The 25,453-nt window shown below is 36.1% G+C and overlaps 1 protein-coding gene and 1 long non-coding RNA gene across 5 annotated transcripts in view; one reads left to right on the plus strand and one right to left on the minus strand.

The window, feature by feature from the left end:
• Nucleotides 1–233: 233 nt before the first annotated feature.
• The window catches only part of LOC131060919 (uncharacterized), a 58,682-nt gene continuing 33,462 nt past the window's right edge, over nt 234–25,453 (minus strand). The window contains exon 3 of one of the 3 annotated variants that reach the window (XR_009110460.2): nt 234–461. This is a non-coding gene — a long non-coding RNA (uncharacterized LOC131060919). Of the gene's footprint in view, nt 462–11,187; nt 11,293–14,096; nt 14,430–25,453 lie in introns of those variants that run through there. The other 2 variants (XR_009371540.1, XR_009110461.2) reach the window with 2 other exon arrangements.
• LOC131060918 (beta-galactosidase 2) overlaps nt 3,474–25,453 on the plus strand; it is a 55,754-nt gene continuing 33,774 nt past the window's right edge. Inside the window, exons 1-9 of one of the 2 annotated variants that reach the window (XM_057994356.2) lie at nt 3,474–4,021; nt 4,493–4,588; nt 5,419–5,531; nt 5,639–5,705; nt 5,814–5,906; nt 6,062–6,205; nt 6,655–6,743; nt 6,900–7,005; nt 7,116–7,203. In XM_057994356.2, the coding sequence (XP_057850339.2) occupies nt 3,860–4,021; nt 4,493–4,588; nt 5,419–5,531; nt 5,639–5,705; nt 5,814–5,906; nt 6,062–6,205; nt 6,655–6,743; nt 6,900–7,005; nt 7,116–7,203 (958 nt within the window). In that variant the 5' untranslated portion in view covers nt 3,474–3,859. Of the gene's footprint in view, nt 4,022–4,492; nt 4,589–5,093; nt 5,244–5,418; nt 5,532–5,638; nt 5,706–5,813; nt 5,907–6,061; nt 6,206–6,654; nt 6,744–6,899; nt 7,006–7,115; nt 7,204–25,453 lie in introns of those variants that run through there. The other variant, XM_057994357.2, reaches the window with a different exon arrangement.

Genomic DNA, 25,453 nt, shown 5'->3' on the forward strand with positions numbered 1-25,453 from the left:
TTATTTATTTAATTATTTATTTATTTAAAATTCAAGGAAACAATAAATATAAATAATCTAATTTATTTTTCCATTTAAATAAAAATATATTTCTAATATCATGCAACTTGCAACTTAATTTAATAATTTATTTTCATTAGCTAAATTTATAATCTCAATGCATAAACAAAAACAATTATGAGATAATTTCATAAACTTAATTAATTAATTAATTAAATCCACTAAAACGCCCAAATTAAACAAATCTCAAGCAATTACCCACAAAAGATCAAATGACAAATACAAAGGCCGAACAACTAACAAGACGACCAACTGACGACACTCACACGAGTGTAACTAAGTAAAATAGGGTCAACTACTATCTCCTCCACTTCCATCGGAAAATATAAGGCACGCTCAGACCTGTGAAGCCAGGTGGAGATGATGCCCCGTACCTATCCGATACTTGTACCTGCAATATCCTGCATCACCAAACCACACATGCATATATATACAATATAGAAGATACAGCATACACGCCGATGAAGGAGAATCGCGACGTTCCCTGTCTCACCGAAATGAGTGAAGGAAAATCGTCTCCTTGCATCCAATACACTCACAAACACACAACATATAATTTCACATTGCATAGGCAAAGTAAAATGTCAGTACATAGCAATAATCCATAAAATACCATAAATCACAAGTACTGAAATAATGCAAATAAATTATACATCTCATCTCTAGATAAAGCATAATGTTATAAAAATCTGAATAATATATCATGGTAATGTATCCACTGAAAAACAACCAATAATAAAATATGAGTCTAATGAGTTCAAACTAGTAGGGGTACTACACATAATAACAATTGCATGTTGGATGAAGAGTGAAAACAAGAATGAAGTCGTGAGTGGTTGGAAATCTACAAATGTATAGAGTCAATGTCTTCAAAAACTCCTATGTAGCACTATGGAGCGACGTTGGACAACTTGTCAAACCTAAACTTCCTCTTCAAATCTATTGGTCTGAAAGAACACAGAGAGGCCACCATGAATTGCAATAATGCTCATGGAAATGGAATGAAAACCATCGACCTCTAATGCTAGCAATAACAAGCAAAAATATCCACTTATGTGTTGCCAAGAGCCAAAAAACTACAACATCATTTTGAATCATGGTCCCTAACTCGTTGTGAAAATAGTTCAAATAATAGAAACATTGAAAAAGAGCAGATATGTTAGCAAATTTACAGTAAAGGGTAACAAAGTTAAGGCCTCCTATGTTTTTTCTTTTCTTTTGTACAAAAAAGTCAACCAAATGGTAAGATGGGTAGAGAGAAGATTGGCCCTCAAAGTTTGCAAAAATAGGAAATTACTGAAATTGATGAAAAAAAGGTATTTCTTTGTTTCTTAAGCCTTCAGAACATAATGATGGTGGCAGTTTGGTTCCATGATGCTCTAATGATAGGGCTATCTATGTGTAGGAGTCACCTTGATGCAGGAAGGAACATGCTAGCATGACTCTGATACCATGTTGGAGTAAGCTAGGAATTCGAAAGCATGAAAACAACCTTGCAATAGTAAAACGATAAACACAACGAGATAATCTATCATATAGATGAAGAGTGTGTAAAATGTACTTAGAAATCTTTCATATATACTCCTCCAAAGGTGCAACACTTCTGAGCTTGAACTTGACAAGTTTTTGAGCAATTGGCAAGTATGCATGCAATAGGTGTCATAAATGATGAGGACACATATCGCAATTCTAATGATGTGAGACAAAAGCATAAAATAGTTTAAGTAAATTTCAGCTAAGTGGGAATAGGTCAATCCCAAAAAGGTTAAATTAGCTAAATAATTCAACAATGACTCTAATTACACTAACATTAAATATGGTGGCAACCTCCCAAAATAGAATCTAGTGTTGGAAAGGAGTGATTTTTTTCTTGGAAGTAAGTACATTTGTGTAGGAGTTGTTTGTAGAAAAACTATGAAGCTCTTAATGACATGTTGGGCATTTGAGTTTGTTGTTCCAAAGTTTTTATCATTGTGGTGAGTAAAAATTTTATATGATAGAAGGCTCGTGTCATTTAAAATTGTAGAGCTATGTGTTGAGAAACTTTTGATAGATTGGTCTATAAGAAGAGGCTACTTGGATTCCTACCTACTAAAGGTACCCGATCGTGGACTGCATCATCATGTATTTTTTCCTCCTATAGAGATCCGATCATTGCTTTTCCTTACATTTTGGACTCTTACTACAACTAACCATGATCTCACATGTTTCCTTCTCCCATGGATTGTGCTAGCAATTTTATTGTTTCTAATTATGATGCACTACCTTTGAGCACCTTTTCTTCACATGATTTGATTTATGATATGTATATCTACTATGGCAAATATTTACAATGTACCCTTACTTCCCATTGCTATAAATATTATATTATGTGGTGAAGTTACACCTACTACACATGAAATATAGTTGCATTATATGAAGGTATTCTTAGAAATACATGTCATGATGGTTCTATCTCCTTATAGCTAGATGCATATGTTGCATGTTGTTGGATTTGATAAGCTAAAGAAACTATTTGATTGCAAGTAAAATTCTTTATTTTTTTGTTAGATTTTTCTATAGAGATTTCTAGAATAATTTATATTTCTATATGTGTATTTTGATTTATCATCATAATATGCTAATTTTAAATTTTATAATCAATATAACATATTTTTTTATTAATACTACTATTAGTATTAACATAATTTTTCATTAATACTACTATTAGTATTTTCTTAACATTAAATATCATAAACACAATTTGAATCAATTACACCTCAAAAATGTTTGAGACATAATGAAATCAAATAATATGTCATCACCCTCATAAATTAAACTATAACCTTTCGATAATATGTGTATATTTAATACACATAATATTATCAAATAATATACCACCATCCTCAACAATTAAACTATGGCCCTTCAATAAAATTATATATTTCAAAAATACACGTAATTGTAAACAATTCTAAAAACATTAAGAATCATTTAATAAAATCCCTTCACCCTCTTCATATTCACTTAATCACATTTCTTTCTAACCTCATGTTCCCATGCGACTGCTTAACTCTATTTTTGCTAAGTGTTCCCATGCAACTTTAAAATTGTGACAAAAAGGATAATTTAGAATCTTTAGAAATTAAAAATAAGCCATGGAAGAAAAGTTTTGAACCATAATGAAATCAAATAATATGTCATCATCCCTTATCAATTAAACTATAACCTTTTACTAATATTTTTATATTTAAAACTCATCCTGAAATCAAATAATACACTTTCATTAATATTTATATTTAACATATAACGAAACTAAATAATATACTATCATCCTCAACAATTAAACTACAACTATTCAATAACATTATATATTTAAAACACCATTTAAAAAATACACATAACCATAAAAACACAGAATCGTTTTTGGTAGTGTAGTGAAGGTGGCTAGAGCACCCGGCTTTTTCTCTGGTTTTATATGAATATAGGCTATATATAGATAGATTGTTTCCTTGATTATCGGCAACTTAACACAAACGCGGTTTTATTTTCCGTGTTATTATGAGGCGCAGGAGCCATTTCAATTTGAGAATTCCGAATTCTTAGCCAGGTCGTTTGAGCATTATACCGGCAAAACTATACTTATTTAGCATCTATTGATTAGAACTTAAATTTTTGGCGTCTAAACTTCCTCTATTTAAGGACAGTTTGTTAGTCCAGCACAGCTTCACAATGGGCTCTGATCTTGATTTTCAAGCTTTTTTCAGCAGGCAGATTAGTACATGAATTGTGGTTCAGATACAGACAGTAGTCAAAACAAATGGAAGGCGCCTGGTGGCAGTTGCTTCTGCTACTGAGCGCCTTTTCACTTGCACATTTGGTGGAGTGCAAGGTCACTTACGATCACAAGGCTCTGGTTATCAATGGGCAGCGTAGGATATTGGTTTCCGGAGAGATTCACTATCCAAGGAGTACTCCTGAGGTATATGTACAAGTAATGCCACCTTTGAATGCAATTGCTAAGCCAATAGTAGGCACAATGATCATATTTTAGAAGAGAAAAGGAAGCAAACATACCTTACAATGCAATGGCTACCCTGACAGGGTCTTTAGAATAAAAAAGATGAAAGATGGTTTGCTTAATTTGAAAGATGGTTTGCTTAATTTGTTGAAGGTTTGCAAGCTAAGTGGGTTTAATCTTGGAGGAAACTCTGCTTGGGATTGGTTCTTGCAAACCACTACTTGTGAAACATAAATCAAAGAGTTTGAGTCAAAAAGTACACAATTGAATCCTGATAGCAATATCATGTTAATGACCACCTATCTATGATTATAAAACAAAAGAAACTCTTAAAAACTTGTTTGAATTTTTTTAAGATGTAAGATTATTTTCAGTAGTGGGTCTTTGATTATTTTGATTATAATCTGGGTAGTTAATGACATACTGTTGCAGATGTGGCCAAAGCTGATCAGAAATGCTAGAAAAGGAGGATTGGACGTTATACAGACTTATGTATTTTGGAATGGACACGAACCATCCCCAGGCAATGTATGGTCTTTTAAAAACAGTTAGTGTTTGCACATTACGAAATTTATCGTGCTTGTTTAGTTTTTTGATGGACTGTTTTGGCAAGGATAGATTTCAGTTGTTCGCATTATGATCTGGATTTCCATTTGTTATTATGATTGGTTTGTTCAGACTTGTTTGAAAAAAACGTTTCCATTTGGTTGTTTTTATCAATATTAATCTGAAACAGTTGATATCTCAAGAATTGTTATCAACCTTTTCGTGCCAATTCAATAATAAATTATTTCATGCACTTTTGATTGTTTGGTTGGTGGTCGATATGAATTTATATCCAATAAAACCTTTGCAAATCCAAGCAGACATTGGCACAAGTCAAGGCACAAGTCAAGGTCGCTGTGCTAAAATTTTCACTCTATCTTGAGTGAGATGACGTGCACAAATGTACAAGCTATTTGCTTTTTTTGGCATATTCCATGATGGGTTTCTTCATCTATCCTTTCATTAATTACATTTACTTGTAACTTTTCGAATCACAATCTGCTTGACAATTTGGGACATTTATATGTAAAAACTACTTCTTACCGGCACTTTTGCTGGGCAATCTAAACATCACTTTGATAGCTCAATGGATGCATCAAACACCAACAATGCATCTATTATTCCTGGTTTTTTTACAGTTAATACTTCCACTAACTGTTCAAAAGTATTATCGCATTTGTTGAATTCTGGGAAACAGTACTATAATTTTAAAAATTTGTTTCCTATAATATACTGAAACTGGATTTTCTCATATTTTGAAGATTCAGAAAGGATATGCATGTTTAATGCTGCATACATATTGGGTTTTGCAGTACAATTTCGAGGGAAGATTTGATCTAGTTAAGTTTGTAAAGCTTGTCCAGCAAGAAGGATTATATGTTAGCCTGCGCATTGGTCCTTATGTTTCCGCCGAATGGAATTTTGGGTAAATTTGTTTGTTAATGATTGCGATTATTTATGGAGTGGTCTTGTCTTGAATCGTATCTAGTATAATTGACACTAGATGCCACTGCTTTTATGATCTATGTGCAGGGGCCTTCCAGTTTGGTTAAAGTTTGTCCCTGGCATCAGATTTAGAACAGATAACGAGCCTTTCAAGGTTGATCACCCTTTATTGGTTTACTTAAATAAAAGTTTACATGATTGCAAATACCCTATATCCTTATATGTTACAAACTTTCATATTTTCCATGGTTGAGTGTTGTAGAATGCAATGCAAAAGTTTACCAAGAAGGTTGTAGACCAAATGAAAAGTGAAGGGCTCTTTGAACCGCAAGGTGGACCTATAATTATGGCCCAGGTATAAGTCACAATCTTCTTCCCCTTGTGCCATGTGGACGTGCATCTGTGATATTAAAATGGCACAAAATGGCCACCTTTTAAAGTTTTTATAAATCTGTTTGCCCTTGCTCATTGTCTTAACTCTAGCAAAATGCTGAAACTTTTTCTTTACAGATAGAGAATGAATATAAGGGCACACAAACAGTTTATGGACATCCTGGAATCGCCTATATGAATTGGGCTGCACAAATGGCTGTAGCATTGGATACAGGCGTTCCCTGGATTATGTGCAAACAAGATGATGCGCCAGATCCTATTGTGAGTTTTATTATTAATGACCGCTTGTGCTGATCAATTTCTAATGTTTAACCAGGAAATAACTCATCGCGTTTACAAAATATCTTGTATAATTTACACCAAACCACTTTATCTGATAGTTAGATTCTGCCTAGCGTTCATGATATTGGAATGTAAAAATGAAAACTTACAACACACACTGAGCTAATTGTCAAGTGCGTCATCTTTTTGGTCTGACCTTACCTTTGCATTATGTCCAGATAAATGCAATTTAAACATAAACAAGTAGCAATGCATACTTGCAAAGAAGTTAATTTTGTTTTTTAACCTTGTAAGTAATTGAAAGGGATGCAGAAAACACAATAAACTGTAGTTTCTCAGGGATCTGCATGTGGCTTGTTTTGATGGAATTTTTTATTGAAATCTGAGCTCACTCTTTTGACATTTTTGCTGGGCTATATTCCAAACAGATCAACACTTGCAATGGTTTCTATTGTGACAAATTTGTACCTAACAAACCCTACAAGCCAGCATTCTGGACAGAGGCCTGGAGTGGCTGGTACAGACATTAACTTCTGAATCCTTAATGTTCTTATGATATTTTGAACTTTGAATGTTACTTGGAGGATGGTATATCAAATTTGCAGTAAAAATGGATGTTGAATGCTAGTTAAAATTCACAGTGAGATCAAAAGTTGCCTACTGTTCTCTGTAGGTTTACTGAATACGGGGGTGCTACTACTCAAAGACCAGTTGAAGATCTGGCCTTTGCAGTTGCTAACTTTCTCCAGGAAGGAGGGTCCTTTGTAAATTACTATATGGTAGGATTGCTTCCTCGCAAACTGATTGATATTCTACGTCTATCGTTGTTCTTATTCTTGTGTGCAAACTTTTTGAATATGTTAAAAAATCCAATTAATTTTCTTTGCAGTATCATGGTGGCACAAATTTTGGCCGTACTGCAGGAGGGCCTTTTATCACAACGAGCTATGATTATGATGCACCTATAGATGAATATGGTATGAGCTACTACCATTCTTTTTAGCTAACAAAATTTAATCAAATTCTGTAATAATCTATTCTAAGTCAAATTTTTATAATTCTTTTCTTCTATTCTACCAATGGAAACCCGTATCATCAATATTCAAATGACTAAACATAAATGTTAATACATAATCCATCTACAAAACAGTATATTAACAATGGACATAATTTCATTACAAATCAGTTCATGAGGATGTGCTAGCACTAATAGATGAATCGGTTTTTCAACAACTTCTTAGAGCATATGAACTTCCAAATAACATAAATTCCATGGAATAAACACTTAGAATATGAATTCTGTCACCAATTAAACAGATAATACCTCGGATGTGGTTCATCGTTGGAGCTGGTACATTTCCTTTGATAAGTCCCAATGGTACTTGGTTTGGATGCTAGGGTGCAGTATGACTCCAACAAGTAGATAAGAAAATCCTATCCACCTCATCCAAATGGACTCTATAGTTTTGTCAAGAATGAGGTTTTTAAAGCCATTATTACAAGGTACTAGGGTAGACACCAACTAAATAATATCAAGACTCACTTTTCCATCCCCCTCTTATCTGTCTAGTACACATATACTAACCAGTAGCCACAATGAATGGACGTGGCCTTATTACATCCACCAACTTCCTACTACCTAGTTAACTCGACCTTTGAATCCTTAATGGAATTGTGAAAATAGGGAAAAGTAATTGTAATTTTATTCTCTCCTAAGTATATTATTGGAAAGTTTTGATATATTAGAACTATTTTAGTCTGAAAATGGATTTGAGAATGATAATGTTTTAGTTTAAAAAAATTAAGTATATTTAAAATTGGGAAGAAATGCAAGTAAAATTCATGTTAAGTCAGTTTAAGACTGCACATATATTGGACCCTCATTTTGGGGATATTAAACCCCCCAATATGAATGCACGTTATATAATATTGCCTAGCCAGTCAAGCCCCCGTGATATATTTACATCCAAAATTATAAATATTAACATAATGAAACAAATAACATCTTTTAAAAAATTTAATCAAAATAACTCCAACTCATATATTTAATTTTGAATACCTTTTAATAGCAATATGTTAAATATTATTTGAATCAAATATCTTGGAATGACCACTCTCACCTTAGAAGATTCTAGTGGCCTTGGCCCTCATTACTATGGTGCACTCCAGAAGGAATCCCATACCATTTCCAATTCCTAGATTAATGTTATATATAATTCTTTAAGGAGTGGTTTCCAAAGCATAACTCTTTCCAAGGTTGTTGGTCTTGGTTCAGGAAAAAAACTTTGGAGGTTGGTTTCATTTTGGGTTCGTCCATACAAAAACATATAAAATAAAAAATATGTACATACATGCAGTAGTAATTAAGTTCAAAATACACCACTTTGCTAATAGTCAAATAACATCACATAATACACCACCGTATTAATTTTTTAGCTCAAAAATGATATAGTCAAGTGTCAACAATCAGCAATCAAGAACCACTGGTACTAGCATTGGCAACGGTACTAGCACTCTCAGTCTCATAATCATAGGTGGCTTATTGTGCAGCAAGGTGGGAAACTGAAGCATGCAACTCAGCATGCTATTGCTCAATATTCTGCTGCTTTGTCTACCCTTGTTTGTAGGAATTTTCTTTATGTGTGAGGAGCTGCAAGTTTGAATACACAAACACCAAGTCCTCTACCTTTTTGGAGTGTAGTCTATTGTGCTTTATTGACTAGATGGAGCGTGTGCTTAAATTCCTCTTAGATGAAGATGAACTAGCAACCTATCAAGATTTTCAAATTAGAGAGTTAAGAGTTATAAATAAAATAGTGAACTTAAAAGCAAGATAAAAGATGTTTTTTTATAAAACTAAGAGCTTACTTGCCATAAAATTTTAATGGCAAGAGGTTGTAGGTGCTGGTAAGATTCTCCATGGAAGTACCACCAACTATGAGCATCAACCCTATACTTGTCCCAAAGAGCATCAAGACCACAATCATTTGTGCTTGCAAAACTTTTGAATTCAAACCTCACTAAATCCCATATGTCATGGTGAAAGAGTTTGCGAGGTGCTGTCTTGTACCCTTGAGCAACTTTAGGATCTCTATATGAGGCAACTCTTGTGCCACTAAGGACTTGTTGACCATAATACCTGGGACTCAATGCAAAGACAAGAAGATGCAATGGAGCAGTCATTTTGTTCCATCTTTCCACCATAATTTGTTGTAGTTCTTTGAAGAATGTTTCTTCAAGATCTTTCTCCTTTTCATTTATGGACTTCCATTTTCTCAATCATTGAGTAAATGCCATCATATACCTCACCCAAACAAGGCCTATCCATGTCAGTATAATGGATCATGCTCAATATAGGCTCACCGAAACTCAAGACGTACTCAGCATGATCCCACCAAATGTCATCTAGTATCATTTTCCTAATGTTTTTTGCCCTTGTAGAGCTAGATTTCCTCCATATGCTATAGTTAGGGCTGATTACCATGCTAGATAGTGCCTCACAAACCTTCACATGTCGTCTCAACACAATTGTTTTGGAGGCAAAATGGGCCTCACCAACCTTTTTCAAAATCAAAATAATAAAAAATTTAAATTAAATTTAAATTAACAAAGTTTATAAAGTAAAACATATTTATTATTTAAAATTTTAACTTACCTTCAATAGCTCCAATCTCGAGAATTGTCTAAATATGCCTTGTGACATATGGTGGTTGGTGATGAACATTTGAATCTCATCGGCATCAACATACACCTATTTGATCCATTCAACTTTGTTGCAAATTTTTTGTAGCATTAGATTGAGTTAGTGGACAGCACAAGGTGCCCAAAAAATGTGTGAATAACACTCCTCAACCAATAACCTAGCAGCCTTATAGTTTTTGGCATTGTTTATTACAACTTGAACAACATTTTGAGGGCCAACTTCCTCAATGGCTTGGCAAAGAATGTTAGCAATAAATGGACCATCCTTTGCCTACCCTTCACAATCCATTGCTTTCAAAAACATAGCCCCTTTAGGGAACACTACAATAACATTGATCAATGGGCGATTTCTTGCATCTTTCCATCCATCAAATATGATGGACACCCCTGTTTCGACCCATGAACCCTTGATAGGATTCAAGGAGTCCTCTACATGTTTCACCTCTCTATCCAGTAAGGTAGTATGCACCTTCTCATAACCTAGGCCCTTGAACTCAATTGGAGCCTCATTAATTGATCTCACCATTTTTTACCAATAAGGTGAGCGAACAACATTAAATGCCAATCCATTAGCATAGCTACATCTAGCTATGTCTTTCTCAACAATCTCTATACTTTCATTATGAAATGTTGTTTCCAATGGTCCCTTTGTTCTCTTATGTGTCACAAGTTGTTCTTCAGGTGAAAACAAGAATGGATGGCCCTATGTAGGTTCAAGATTTGAAGGTGATGGAGAGGTCTCCGATCCTTTCTTAGTCTTTAGCAAAGGATGAGCACCTATAGCTACCTTCCCTACTACTTGGTTTGTTTTTTCTTTCTCTTCAATATATGCCAATACTTATTCCTTTGCAAGGCCGTTACCTTTTGGCTTGTCTGGACAAAATTTGATGCCTTGTTGAGGGATAAAGCACAAATGTGCTTTAACTGGATTGTATGAGCTGTTATATTGTGCTTTGCAATGAGGATAAATCCAAGTGTAACCTCCTCCACCTAAAAGAAGTAGTACCATTTCCACATATTCCAAAGGGGAGAATGAGGATTTGTTTTAAAGCAAGGTTGGCCATCAAAGCTAGAAGCACTTTCCATTTTAATACCTAATACAAGTAATTCTATAAACAAAATCGATAGGCGCAAATCCACAAACCAAAATGAAAAAGAAAAACAAAACTAGAGAGTTCATTTCAATTTGTTAAAAAAATGTAAGGAAATTTTTTTAAAAACAACAAAAAACCTACCTCTTTTGTTGAAATCTCCCTCTACAATGTCTTTGAGAACAAATCAACATTTGCAAATGCATAGGATTAGCACAAGAACCATCTTCAGGCATGCAACAATCAATCTTCAACTCTCTCAAGGGGAGGGACCTGGTAACATTGACTCTTTCACAATATTAATATGTATTTAATAAATGCAACTAGTTCTCCCTTTTAAAAGGGTCTTTACAAATATTGTTTACTAATCCCCTTCTAAACCAAAACATTGTATTATTATAACTAGCATAGCATGATGTTACCAATTTTAAGATGCAAAAAATGATCTTGGGATCTATAGGTTATGGACCTACAATATAACAAATGTTTTTGATTAAGGGTTAAAGAAAATTTGGAAGGGACTTGAAACCCTATTTACAAGAAGCTTCCATAAGGATACTCACAGCCAACCAGCAGCCCAAAACCAACAAAAAGCACAAACACACTAGCAACAAAGATAGAAGTCTAGAACTACAATGTAAATCATGTTAAACAAATATAGGTGTTTGTTTTGTTTTCTTAAGTAACTAGTAACACCAATTTCTAAAAATAGACATACAAATTAAATGGGAATTGGCATAGGCATACAAATTTGACCATTAGAAATGCTAACTCATTAACCTTATAATTTTTGTACAACTTCCTTGTATAAGAGGGTACTAGCCAAATAGAAATATAAACAAGATTCAAACTTAATACCATTAAAGTTGTAATCTCTTAATTGAGATATCATGATGTATAAATCGATCTTGCTTGAACTTCGTAAATCATCCATTGAACTTATGTGAGTGAATTGAGTTTGATGGTCCAAATGGTCACATGAAGGTGGCCAGAAAGAGGAAAGCAATATGTTTGACTTGAGTATATTAATCTTTATACAAAATGAATATAAATTACTCTTAGCAAGAGAAAATTATTACCATTTCTTTTTCTAAATAAAAAATGTGTAACATAACTTACATAGATTATCATATACTCATCAAATTTATTATATGATGGTATACCCCATAACAATTCTAATCTTAATTATAGCATGTTAAATTTATTTTTATATTCATTACCTATATAGAGACCTTTGCATCAACATGCCAATAGACCTACAAATCTAAGTTAGCTATCAACCGTTAAATTGCACCATTAATACTCTGGTCTAATTGTTTATCTTGTGTTATAAAAACAGTCTCACTGAATTACCACCACTGCATATATTAAATGTTTTGAACTTTGTGCACCTATCTATCATTGCACATAATGGATGAGAAGTCTCAACATAAAAATCATATAGCATAGTTTATTTATGAACGCATATGTGATGCCCAATTTATTTGGTTCTTTCTTTTTGAAGTTGGATTGGAGTGGGAGAATGCATAAAATACATAAAGCAACCGAACAGTAAATGCAATGTTAAATTGAAACCTGTAGGTATAACAATAGACCCCATTCCTCATGGAATCAGTTTATTTTGATAATTCTTGTTTTATCCAGTATTCACAATTTCAAGGCATTAAAGGTCAGCTAAAAATATTAAATTGGCACCACACCTTAAAAGGAGTTCAAGTTGCCCATAAGCTTTAGTTGCTACCATATTCTTCAAAAGATGTAAGCAAATTTAGAGTGTGAAATTCGATACCTAGATCATCCTTGCAAGACCCATTTGAACTTTCACCTGTTTCTTGGTGGCATAATGTGTCCAGTGAATCAACCACTCACTATAATTCCCGAACCCAGAGAAAATATCTCAGGTGAGATTTCAAAATTCTCACTTCTTCAACCCCAACTAGAGCATCTAGGATATGAGCTCTAGCGCTTGTACTGTTCTCTAAGGAAATAGGCCAGCCTATAGCTCATGTAAATGCGCTCTCATAACTATCTTAATGTCTAAACAAACATCATGACTATTGCCATGTCAGCTCGGTAATTCTTCATTGCTTCCCCCTTCTAGACCATGTACTCCAGTTGATGATTCACCTCCTTCCACATCACAACCAATTTTCACATGGAAATTTCCAGCATCATCTTGACTCTCTGTATTTGGAGGAACATAAACAGTTTGTCCTGACACATATTGTTCTACCTTCGCTCAGTAATTGTTCTTGGACAGACTAATCCTTGTTCGGAAAATATCTGAAAAATTCTTGCTTGGTCCTTGATCATAAGAATTAATTATATTCTCAAAAAAGTACCTGAAATTTTCATATGTAATGTGATTGTTGCTTAAAAGGTAAAAATGAAAGACAGTGAGACTGTGAACAAACCAAACAGAAATAAATGTATGAAGCATAAGTATCATAGATGTCAGAGATAATCTCATTGCCTCCCAAACATCATCGCAACACCATCCATAAGTAACTTGATATACAGGGCTGATATTGCAAATGCATACATGCAGAGAAGAGTTGTTGAAGCAACAACTCATGAAGAAGAAGAGATAATTTCTCTGTCCAATCCATTGTCCAACCCAATGGCAATGATGGCCAAATCTTCCACACAGTTATCACATATAGAGCAAAGGAAGCAGCATGGATGATGATATTCCATGCAAGTTTCACAATATTTGACTTTTAGTCTCACTTTATTTACCATTAAATCTTTCATATATGGAAATGATAAATGTGGGTTCTGTCTACTAGAATGTTCAACAAAACTTTTACAACCAAACAAATCTTCTAGCCTTGGAGGATGTAAAGCACATGGAATAATACTAGAGTCGCTGGCAGAGGTAAGCCAGAGCAACAGAAGCACATAGAATGTGTATACGACTGTCACCCCCACAATTGCATAATCTGTGTTGTATTGTGGGAATTTATGTAAATGATGCCTTTGTTTGAAGCCAAACCCTACCAGAGAACAATGTTTATCCTTGCTTATATGTGACAAACAAACAGCATGATTCATGTTTGCCAAAGTAAATTGCAACTCGTTATTTATGCAAATACAGCCAGTATTAACAAATCCATAAAGTGAATGATTTGTAAAAACCACCTTGTGGCTTTTCAAGGCCTCAAAAGTTGTCCCACTATTTGTTGGGCTACAATGAAAAGTAATACAATGTTTGAAATTAGTATTAGCTGGGGAAGATAAGGCCACACGGCTTATGTCCAAGTGCAAGTACCTTGCGAATAAATAGATCCAAGTAGTAAAATGATGCTAATAGAATAGCACTTAGAAATATTTCTGGTCCAACTGCTCATCAAACCTGGCTTTTTCAGTAATGATGTCTGATTTCACTAGTCTTTTTGGGTTCCTTGATCCTAAACAATGCAATATATCAAAGAAAAGAAGAAAAAATGCATGCAAAATATTTTTTAATCAAAATTAACTAGTTTAAGACTTTAGCACATCAAACCTGGTTTTTTCAGTAAAGATGTCTGATTTCACTGGTCTTTTTGGGTTCCTTGATCCTAAACAATGCAATATATCAAAGAAAAGAAGAAAAAATGCATGCAAAATATTTTTTAATCAAAATTAACTAGTTTAAGACTTTAGCACATTAAATTCAATGTTATAAATAATATTTACGTTCAAAATTATGAATATTAAAAATGGAACAAATAACATCTTTTAGAGAATTTAATCAAATTAACTCCAATATTTAATTTTGAATATTTTTTAATATCAATTGCTCAATATTTATCTAAATCAAATATTTGAGAATGGCCACTCACCCTCGGAAGATTTAGTGATCTTAGCCCTCATATGGTGCACTCTTGAAGGAATCTATGTAAAAACATAGCATGTGGCTATGCACTCTGCCTACACATCACATGCCCTAACTAGGGCAATTTTAATTGTACTATATACCCCAGATTAGATGCACTTTGTACACCCTCTCATATACCCATAGCCCACCAAACCAACTTCTTCCTTGAGTGATCTCCATGTCATTTCCAAGTCTCACATAAATGCTATATTGAATCCTTTAAGAGGTGATTTTCAAATCATCACCCTTTTACGATGCTTATCTTTTAATATGTACTTAATAAATACAATCATTTCTTCCCTTTTAAAAGTGTCTTTACAATTTATTTTTTATTAATTTCCATTCTAACCAAAAGGTCATAATCCCTTTTATTTCCAAAGTGTTCTGTTGAAGTGTTTTTTATGACAGCATCGAACACAGAATAAAGTTGCCTAACGGTCACTTCACTCTCTCTTGATCAAAGTACGATTGCATGCTAAGATTGCAAGAAGTTCAAACAATCGACTCCAAGGTTCCTTCGATGCGTGGACGTGACTCAGTTGGCTGATGTGATTGCTGGTAATCCAAGGGGCCTTACGTGTGCATCATTCTTTCACTTCTTTGCTATGGCTGGAACTCCATCATCGGATATGGCAATTCTGCGATGCTGCTGCTTCGAATGAAATAAAATGAACTGAAAGTAAAAGGGAAAGGTTTCAGAAGGATCTAAATCTATTCCTAAGGGCAGTGATAACAATGAATAGTGCTCTAGTGGACAAATTCCAAATAAACCAAGCTCTGCTTCGCCAAGATCAACTACAACTCCGCAAGAACCGGTGCAATCTTCTGGGTATGCTAGAGGATTTTCAAATGGAGAAAGTACATTTGAATACCCAACACAGCGCAATCCAAATGACTATCCACAATCGAACTTAGCACGAATTTAGGGGGCTCAGACTAACTTTACACTGCAACTTACAATCAGCAAGATGCAAAAAGTATGAACCATGGAAATTCATCAAACACCATTACATTCTCCATTGAAATCAAAGCACTTTACTATTTCTAATCTAAGCAAGGAAGGTGAAACCGTGCAAGCTTTGAAAAAATAATTTAAGTGGACACCATCAGAGAACAATGTTTCACTATTATTTTCTCAAAAACTTATCGCAACAATTTCATACGAAGCTCCCTCTCTTTTAAATGAGGGGGTCACCCCTTTATATAGGCTTCAAGCCCTGGCTACATGCAAAACCCTAATTAGGGTTTTCCCAAAAGATTCTCCACACATGATGCAACAATGTGGGAATCTCCAATTAATAACCCATCATGCCCATATACAGTTAATTCAAAAGTACCCAAAATAGCATCCATTGCGCATTAAATGCACCACCTCCTTCAAATTCGCCCAACATGCATTGAATATTCATCCATGCAAAAACCACCCCATTATGTCATAAATGCTCCATCATTTCCACATGTGGCGGCTGCATGTAAAAGGAATCTGCCATAAATTCAACATGCAATGACCAAGTTGCCATTTGGTCAAATATTCCGGCAATGAATGTGCCACCATACTGCCATGCGTTCAATAGATCCTCGCCATGCAAATGGACTCTGCCATCGTATATCCGCTCTTGCACATCTGGAATTGTTGGAGAGAGAAAATTCGATTCAGGAAGAATTTTCTTGAAGTCTCCTCAACTTTCCTTGCTTGAAGAAGGTTTTTCATCAATTCTGCACATTTCCTATTTTTTAGGAACTTTGCAATTCAAGTCCAGGAGGAAGAGAATTCTCCTACGAATCCGAATCTATAAAACTTTCTAAATCTGGAGGTCATTTGAGCCCTCAAAATGGATTTTTCAAATTCTTCCCCGAGGGGGAAATTTCTTGTTCATTCATCCCTGATTCCTTCCTTGCCTTAGAAATTTTATGTTCAATTCATCCTTGGGTGTATTTCTTCCTTGCCTTAGAAATTTTATCATTTCTAAGAACTATGTCCTGAAGGAAGAAATTTCAAACACTTAGTCAATTTTTTCACCTTTCCTAGAATTTTAACCTAAAGAAGGGAATTTCTGACACTTAGCCAAATTTTCACCTTTCTTGGAATTTCTTCTTCTTGGGTGCAATTCTTCCTGGATAAAGGAATTCATCTCTTTGTGTGCTGTTCATTCTGGCGCCCTCCACAAGGCCAGGGCGGAAATTCCTCCTGAGGAAGGAATTCATTGTTTTGTGAATTGTCCATGTCTCCTTTTCAACATCCTCCTAAAATTTAGGAGCTAGGTTCATTGGATGAAGAATTTCATCCCGATTCGGAATCTATAAAAATTTCCATATTTGGCCGGGATTTGATGCCTAAAAATAGCATAACTGAAAATTCGCTCGAGGGGAATTCTGCTTTTTATTCCTCATTGACTCCTTGGATTCCGTGCCTTAGGCAAAATTTCAATTTTTTTAGCTCAGGTGAAATTTTACCACGCCAAGGATTCATGAATTTTCCACTTGTGAATGTCTTCATGGATTCAGCGCCCCAAACCAGACCTGGGTGCATTTTGGCCCTGTCCATGGAGAGGCAGAATATTGCACTTGTGAATTACTTCTTGGTTTTAGCACCCTAGCCCATACCTAGGTGCATTTTGGAGATGTCCATGGAGAGGCGGAAAATTGCATTTGTGAATTACTTCTTGGTTTTAGCGCCCTAGCCCATACCTGGGCGCATTTTGGAGATGTCCATGGAGAGGCAAAAAATTGCACTTGTGAATTACTTCTTGGTTTTAGCGCCCTAGCCCATACCTAGGCGCATTTTGGAGATGTCCATGGAGAGGCGGAAAATTGCACTTGTGAATTACTTCTTGGTTTTAGTGCCCTAGCCCATACCTGGGCGCATTTTGGAGATGTCCATGGAGAGGCGGAAAATTGCACTTGTGAATTACTTCTTGGTTTTAGCGCCCTAGCCCATACTTGGGCGCATTTTGGAGATGTCCATGGAGAGGTGGATTTTTCCACTATTTCAGGCTCTTCGTCAGGATATATATATGAAATATAACATTTAAGTATATTGAAGATGCCACTTATACTTTAAGTTATATTTCATATATATTGTCAGGATGTTTGAGAGTGGTTTCAGGTCCATAGGAATCATAATGCAAATTTTGGATTTTGGAAGATCTTCCAAATTTCCAGACTTAGTCAAATTTCAGGCCATTTTCAGATCAGGATGACATTGGTGGATTGATGTGAATTTCTGGACTTGGATGATTTTGCATGCTTTCCTCTTCTGGAATAGGAGTTCCAAACTTAATCATTTATGACCCAACTTGTCTGCCTTCTGACTTTTCCGGATTTAGAAATGGTCTTCAAGAAAGCTCAGTCTTCAGCGTCTTCGTAGATATTCAACTTTCAGTGTTTTCCTGTGAAGATCTTGCCAAAAATAGATTTTCCCAAATAGTAAGTGTTTCAAAAAGCACTTACTAAAAATAGAAACTTACTAAAAATAGAACTTACTAAAAATAGTAAGTTTGGTTTTTGGCAAAATTAGACCAATCCGGGACTCAGTAAAATCCCTAAAAAATAGGAACTTTCTAAAAATAGAAAGTTGCTCAGTTTTGGCTCAAATTTTACTAGGAGGTTCCTTGAAAGGTCCCGATTCCAGCTGCATGCTTAGTTTCTCCAAAGCTATAATAGAAACCCCTAAAATCTAGGCCAGAAGGCAAAGCCCTTTCACAAAACGAGTCCTAGACCTAGCCGAATTTGCTCAAACAAAAAGAAAATTAAACCCAAATGACCCCCGAACACTTGCAAAGCAAAGAGACTGACGAGACTGCTATGAAAAAACCCCAAAAACGCAAGCCAAAAGACCAGGAGGGCCTAAAAAGTAGGGGGTCCCCATTAACAATGGAGCGATGTGTGGAAACGTCACAGCATCTAGCCCCCTCCCAAATAAATGTTCCTGAACATTTCAAGTTTTGAAAGATAAAATTCAATCCACAGGGAAAGTGTTGAAAAACACTTTAGGGCAAAATGCAAATTAAAGCACGTTCATCTGATTATATGTGTGCATATGCATTAATCCCATCTCACAAGACCATCCAGACTCCTAGAATTAGTCATGGCAAGCTATAGTTATCTATACTTCAATAGCTTCCGGGACGTTGCCTCGTTGCCAGTCAAGCGTCCATAGCTCCGACGAGGTTGTCTCTAGAAATCTTCAAATATTGCTCCACTGCCAGCCAGGCGTCCATAGCCCCGGTGGAGTTATCTGTATATTCCCAAAGCCAATATTTTGATATTTTTTTTCATTTTTCATCTTTTCTTTTTCTTTTTCTTTTATATTTCATTTCATTTCCATCAATTCCTTCGGCTCGTAAGCAATGAAGCCTACTATGGGTTTGGAGGTTCCAGTGGCGTTGAAGCAAGATATAGGATTTTCACCAGCCATAACTTCTCCTAAGAGATCTGAATGACTCAGAGCAATTGATAACATAAGTGGAATACAACATCCTCAATTCTACCCACAAACAGGAACTCCAAACAATTTAGGCCACTCCAAACCCCTTAAACCTAAGCAAAACCACTTGAGCAGACAAGCTCAAGGGAAACCAGCACCAAAGGCTGAAAACCAAAAATCAAAAAACCAAAACCAATGGGAAAACAAACAAGAAAGAAAAACAAAACAAAACAAGCCAAAAACCAATAGGAAAACAAACAAAGCAAACAGAAAGGAAACCTACTCTAATAAGAACAAAAAATTTCGAACGAACAATACCCACAAGACCTAAATATATGCAACTCCTAACATGATTTCTCAAGATGTGCAGGAGCAACATGGCATTAGTCATGGTTCAAAGCCTTGCAAATTCATCTTTAAACTCAGAAAAGTAATCTTTCACAATACAAATCTCAAACTCAAGCAAGACTTCAAGAAAAATTAACAACTGTGGCAACTCATTGGGACCATGATCAATCCATAAACAAGTTCTTCCTGAATTTCCATAATTAAATTCATAGCTTTCAAATTCAAGAGCAAGGAAAGAGACAACCCGGTGGTTTTCATGCTTGGGCAAGAATTCTCACATATCATCCACTGCTTCATCAGGAGGTCGAAGCTGGTGGTGTATCATCCCACTTGCATCTGAAATATGCAGATTGGGATCATATTCAATGGCGAGCAAACTGTGGCGTGAGCTGGACTTGAATGGGAACTTGGAAATAGAGGACATTTCTCCAGCTAACTCCTTTTGCATATTTGATAATGAGTTGAGCCCCAACCCGAATTGCTCTTCATTCTTCACTTCCATCATGGCAACTTGTTCCTCAATCGGCATCTCACGTATCTCACTTTCTTTTAACAATTCTTCTTGTATCTTGAGTAGAGGTTCAAGCACCAACCTGACCTGCATTTCATACTCTACTTCCATCTCAGCGGCCCACTGACTATCACATGTTCCTTCTCGCCTCGTGCTGCTTATCATTTCTTCCATCTGGAGCATGCACGAACGAACTTCTTCATCAAGGAGCATCTCTTCTTGCTTGATTGTGCAAACATTGCTTGCATTTGTTTGAACATCTCTTATTTCTCTGTCAACCTCCACTTCAGCAGGTGTTCCTTTCCTTGGCATAAGGTATGCAAATTTTCTCTTGACTAGATTGTGTTGATTGTCCCGCTCAATTGTGCTTTCTTCACTACAAGATGTTGCAGTAATACCTTCTTCATCTGATGCTAAGTCAATTGGTTGAAGGTGAGCATTCCGCCACTTTTCTGTAGTGTACATCTTTGCCGATTCTTTCAACTCTGCCTGCATCATAGCTTGGTGAACAGCTTCCCTGCATGATGGACATGTGACTTCGGAATGAGTGGTATTGTGAATCCTACACCAACATGGGACCAAGATGCCCTCTACGCACAAGTCTTTCTCAATACTTAAGCCTTCCTTAACCATCTCCTTGAACCTCATGAAAAATTCGTTTTCAGCAATTGAAGCTTCGGGTTCCACTTTCACCGGTGCAACGGGCTCATGTACTTTTGAAAAGGAGACTTTCCCTTGCAAGGCTAATTCCATCCTTGACAGAAATGTTAAACAATGCATCTCATTGTGTCCACCAGTGTTATGAATTCTACAACTATTCCTTGATGCGAACTCAGACAAACTCAGTGGATGTAACTGTGCATTCACTCTCCACCAAAGTTGAAGGATATCAACTTCTTGCTCCATTGAGAAATCTTTGTTTTAATTTTCAATTTTCTGATTTTTTTGGATTTTTCCGACATATAAGAGATCTAACATATCTCTGATTCTGCACTTGAAAGCTCATGCTAGTTCCAGCCAAATTGAATTTCACGGTCAGCCCTCCTAGCGCCAATTCTGTTGGCTACAGAGGAGGGTAAAAAAAAAAGTCTTTAAGATTACTCCTTGCAAATATGAATTGATATAATTTGGAGTTCAGCTGTTCAGGAATTCATCACGATTTGCCCTCCTTCTAGCGCCAATTCTGTTGACGTGTTTTTTATGACAGCGTCAAACATAGAATAAAGTTGCCTAACGGTCACTTCACTCTCTCTTGATCAAAGTACGATTGCATGCTAAGATTGCAAGAAGTTCAAACAATCGACTCCAAGGTTCCTTCGATGCGTGGACGTGACTCAGTTGGCTGATGTGATTGTTGGTAATCCAAGGGGCCTTACGTGTGCAGAGTTCTTTCACTTCTTTGCTATGGCTGGAACTCCATCATCGGATATGGCAATTCTGCAATGCTGTTGCTTTGAATGAAATAAAATGAACTGAAAGTAAAAGGGAAAGCGTTTAGAAGGATCTAAATCTATTCCTAAGGGTAGTGATAACAATGAATAGTGCTCTGGTGGACAAATTCCAAATAAACCAAGCTCTGCTTCGCCAAGATCAACTACAACTCCGCAAGAACCGGTGCAATCTTCTGGGTATGCTAGAGGATTTTCAAATGGAGAAAGTACATTTGAATACCCAACACAGCGCAATCCAAATGACTATCCACAATCGAACTTAGCACGAATTTAGGGGGCTCAGACTAACTTTACACTGCAACTTACAATCAGCAAGATGCAAAAAGTATGAACCATGGAAATTCATCAGACACCATTACATTCTCCATTGAAATCAAAGCACTTTACTATTTCTAATCTAAGCAAGGAAGGTGAAACCGTGCAAGCTTTGAAAAAATAATTTAAGTGGACACCATCAGAGAACAATGTTTCACTATTATTTTCTCAAAAACTTATCGCAACAATTTCATACAAAGCTCCCTCTCTTTTAAATGAGGGGGTCACCCCTTTATATAGGCTTCAAGCCCTGGCTACATGCAAAACCCTAATTAGGGTTTTCCCAAAAGATTCTCCACACATGATGCAACAAGGTGGGAATCTCCAATTAATAACCCATCATGCCCATATACAATTAATTCAAAAGTACCCAAAATAGCATCCATTGTGCATTAAATGCACCACCTCCTTCAAATTTGCCCAACATGCGTTGAATATTCATCCATGCAAAAACCACCCCATTATGTCATAAATGCTCCATCATTTCCACATGCGGCGACTGCATGCAAAAGGAATCTGCCATAAATTCAACATGCAATGACCAGGTTGCCATTTGGTCAAATATTCCGACAATGAATGTGCCACCATACTGCCATGCGTTCAATAGATCCTCGCCATGCAAATGGACTCTGCCATCGTATATCCGCTCCTGCACATCTAGAATTGTTGGATAGGGAAAATTCGATTCAGGAAGAATTTTCTTGAAGTCTCCTCAACTTTCCTTGCTTGAAGAAGGTTTTTCATCAATTCTGCACATTTCCTATTTTTTAGGAACTTTGCAATTCAAGTCCAGGAGGAAGAGAATTCTCCTACAAATCCGAATCTGTAAAACTTTCTAAATCTGGAGGTCATTTGAGCCCTCAAAATGGATTTTTCAAATTCTTCCCCGGGGGGGAAATTTCTTGTTCATTCATCCCTGATTCCTTCCTTGCCTTAGAAATTTTATGATTTCCAAGAACTATGTCCTGAAGGAAGAAATTTCAAACACTTAGTCAATTTTTTCACCTTTCCTGGAATTTTAACCTGAAGGAGGGAATTTCCAACACTTAGCCAAATTTTCACCTTTCTTGGAATTTCTTCTTCTTGGGTGCAATTCTTTCTGGATAAAGGAATTCATCTCTTTGTGCGCTGTTCATTCTGGCGCCCTCCACAAGGCCGGGGCGGAAATTCCTCCTGAGGAAGGAATTCATTGTTTTGTGAATTGTCCATGTCTCCTTTTCAACATCCTCCTAAAATTTAGGAGCCAGGTTCATTGGATGAAGAATTTCATCCCGATTCGGAATCTATAAAAATTTCCATATTTGGCCGGGATTTGATGTCTAAAAATAGCATAACTGAAAATTCGCCCAAGCGGAATTCTGCTTTTTATTCCTCATTGACTCCTTGGATTCCGTGCCTTAGGCAAAATTTCAATTTTTTTAGCTCAGGTGAAATTTTACCATGCCAAGGATTCATGAATTTTCCACTTGTGAATGCGTTCATGGATTCAGCGCCCCAGACCAGACCTGGGCACATTTTGGCCCTGTCCATGGAGAGGCGGAATATTGCACTTGTGAATTACTTCTTGGTTTTAGCGCCCTAGCCCATACCTAGGTGCATTTTGGAGATGTCCATGGAGAGGCGGAAAATTGCACTTGTGAATTACTTCTTGGTTTTAGCGCCCTAGCCCATACCTGGGTGCATTTTGGAGATGTCCATGGAGAGGCGGAAAATTGCACTTGTGAATTACTTCTTGGTTTTAGCGCCCTAGCCCATACTTGGGCGCATTTTGGAGATGTCCATGGAGAGGTGGATTTTTCCACTATTTCAGGCTCTTCGTCAGGATATATATATGAAATATAACATTTAAGTATATTGAAGATGCCACTTATACTTTAAGTTATATTTCATATATATTGTCAGGATGTTTGAGAGTGGTTTCAGGTCCATAGGAATCATAATGCAAATTCTGGATTTTGGAAGATCTTCCAAATTTCCAGACTTAGTCAAATTTCAGGCCATTTTCAGATCAGGATGACATTGGTGGATTGATGTGAATTTCTGGACTTGGATGATTTTGCATGCTTTCCTTTTCTGGAATAGGAGTTCCAAACTTAATCATTTTTTACCCAACTTGTCTGCCTTCTGACTTTTCCGGATTTAGAAATGGTCTTCAAGAAAGTTCAGTCTTCAGCGTCTTCGGAGATATTCAACTTTCAGTGTTTTCCTGTGAAGATCCTACCAAAAATAGATTTTCCCAAATAGTAAGTGTTTCAAAATGTCAAGGTTTGGGCAAAATAGGTCAAAAAAGCACTTACTAAAAATAGTAAGTTTGGATTTTGGCAAAATTAGACCAATCCGGGACTCAGTAAAATCCCTAAAAAATAGGAACTTTCTAAAAATAGAAAGTTGCTCAGTTTTGGCTCAAATTTTACTGGGAGGTTCCTTGAAAGGTCCCAATTCCAGCTGCATGGTTAGTTTCTCCAAAACCCTAACAGAAACCCCTAAAATCTAGGACAGAAGGCAAAGCCCTTTCACAAAATGAGTCCTAGACCTAGCCGAATTCGCTCAAACAAAAAGCAAATTAAACCCAAATGACCCCCAAACACTTGCAAAGCAGAGAGACTGATGAGACTGCTGCGAAAAGACCCCAAAAACGCAAGCCAAAAGACTAGGAGGGCCTAAAAAGTAGGGGGTCCCCATTAGCAATGGGGCGATGTGTGGAAACGTCACAACATGTTCCTTTATGAAAAAATAACTTTCTTTTCACTTTGGGAAAATAGTATCATAACAAGAAAAATAGTAAATCCTATACTACATTGTGGGTCCATCCCTTTCATGTTTCACTACCAACTACGATGATGAAATGAGCATCCCATAATACTTTTGACCACAATGGGAAATGGCATAGAAGTCCATCAAACACATAGATTAGAACAACCTAATACTCTTGACTAGATTTGCACATTTGCTAACTCCTTCCTTTGTTTACTGAACCCATTTAGTGTGTCAATCTTGGCATTCATCACTTGCATTCTTCTATCGAAAGTTGTTCAACTCAAGTAGGTAGCTCCTAACATCCATCACCTATATATTACTAGTGAAAGTTGGCTAACCTTAGGATATCTTTGATTGATTTCATAGGCAAAGTGCACTCCCTATCTTCTATCATGTTGGAACAATGATAAGCTTATCTGTGAGCAAGTTATAGTATTAGTAGTTGGTGATCACATTGAAAGGTGAAGGATAGGCTACATTTCAAAATGTATGAAAGCCTTCTACCTGTGCCCTTGTAGTGGCCTTACCTCCACCCTATTTGTGTTTTCATGGAAGTTGGCTCCTATATTAGACTCAGTTCTAGTATGTGACAACCTCTTATAGTTAGATAAATAGAGTCACTCAGTTTTTATAGTTTTACTTTACCCATGCTAGGGATTGCTATTTCAAACGCCTAGACAAGTTTAACAAGGGAACATAACCAAATTATTTCTCAATTTTCCATACCCTAGGCAAGACAACTAGTCCATAGACTACCTAGACAGTTC

This window comes from Cryptomeria japonica, chromosome 1 (assembly GCF_030272615.1).
Source record: "Cryptomeria japonica chromosome 1, Sugi_1.0, whole genome shotgun sequence".
Taxonomy (NCBI): domain Eukaryota; kingdom Viridiplantae; phylum Streptophyta; class Pinopsida; order Cupressales; family Cupressaceae; genus Cryptomeria; species Cryptomeria japonica.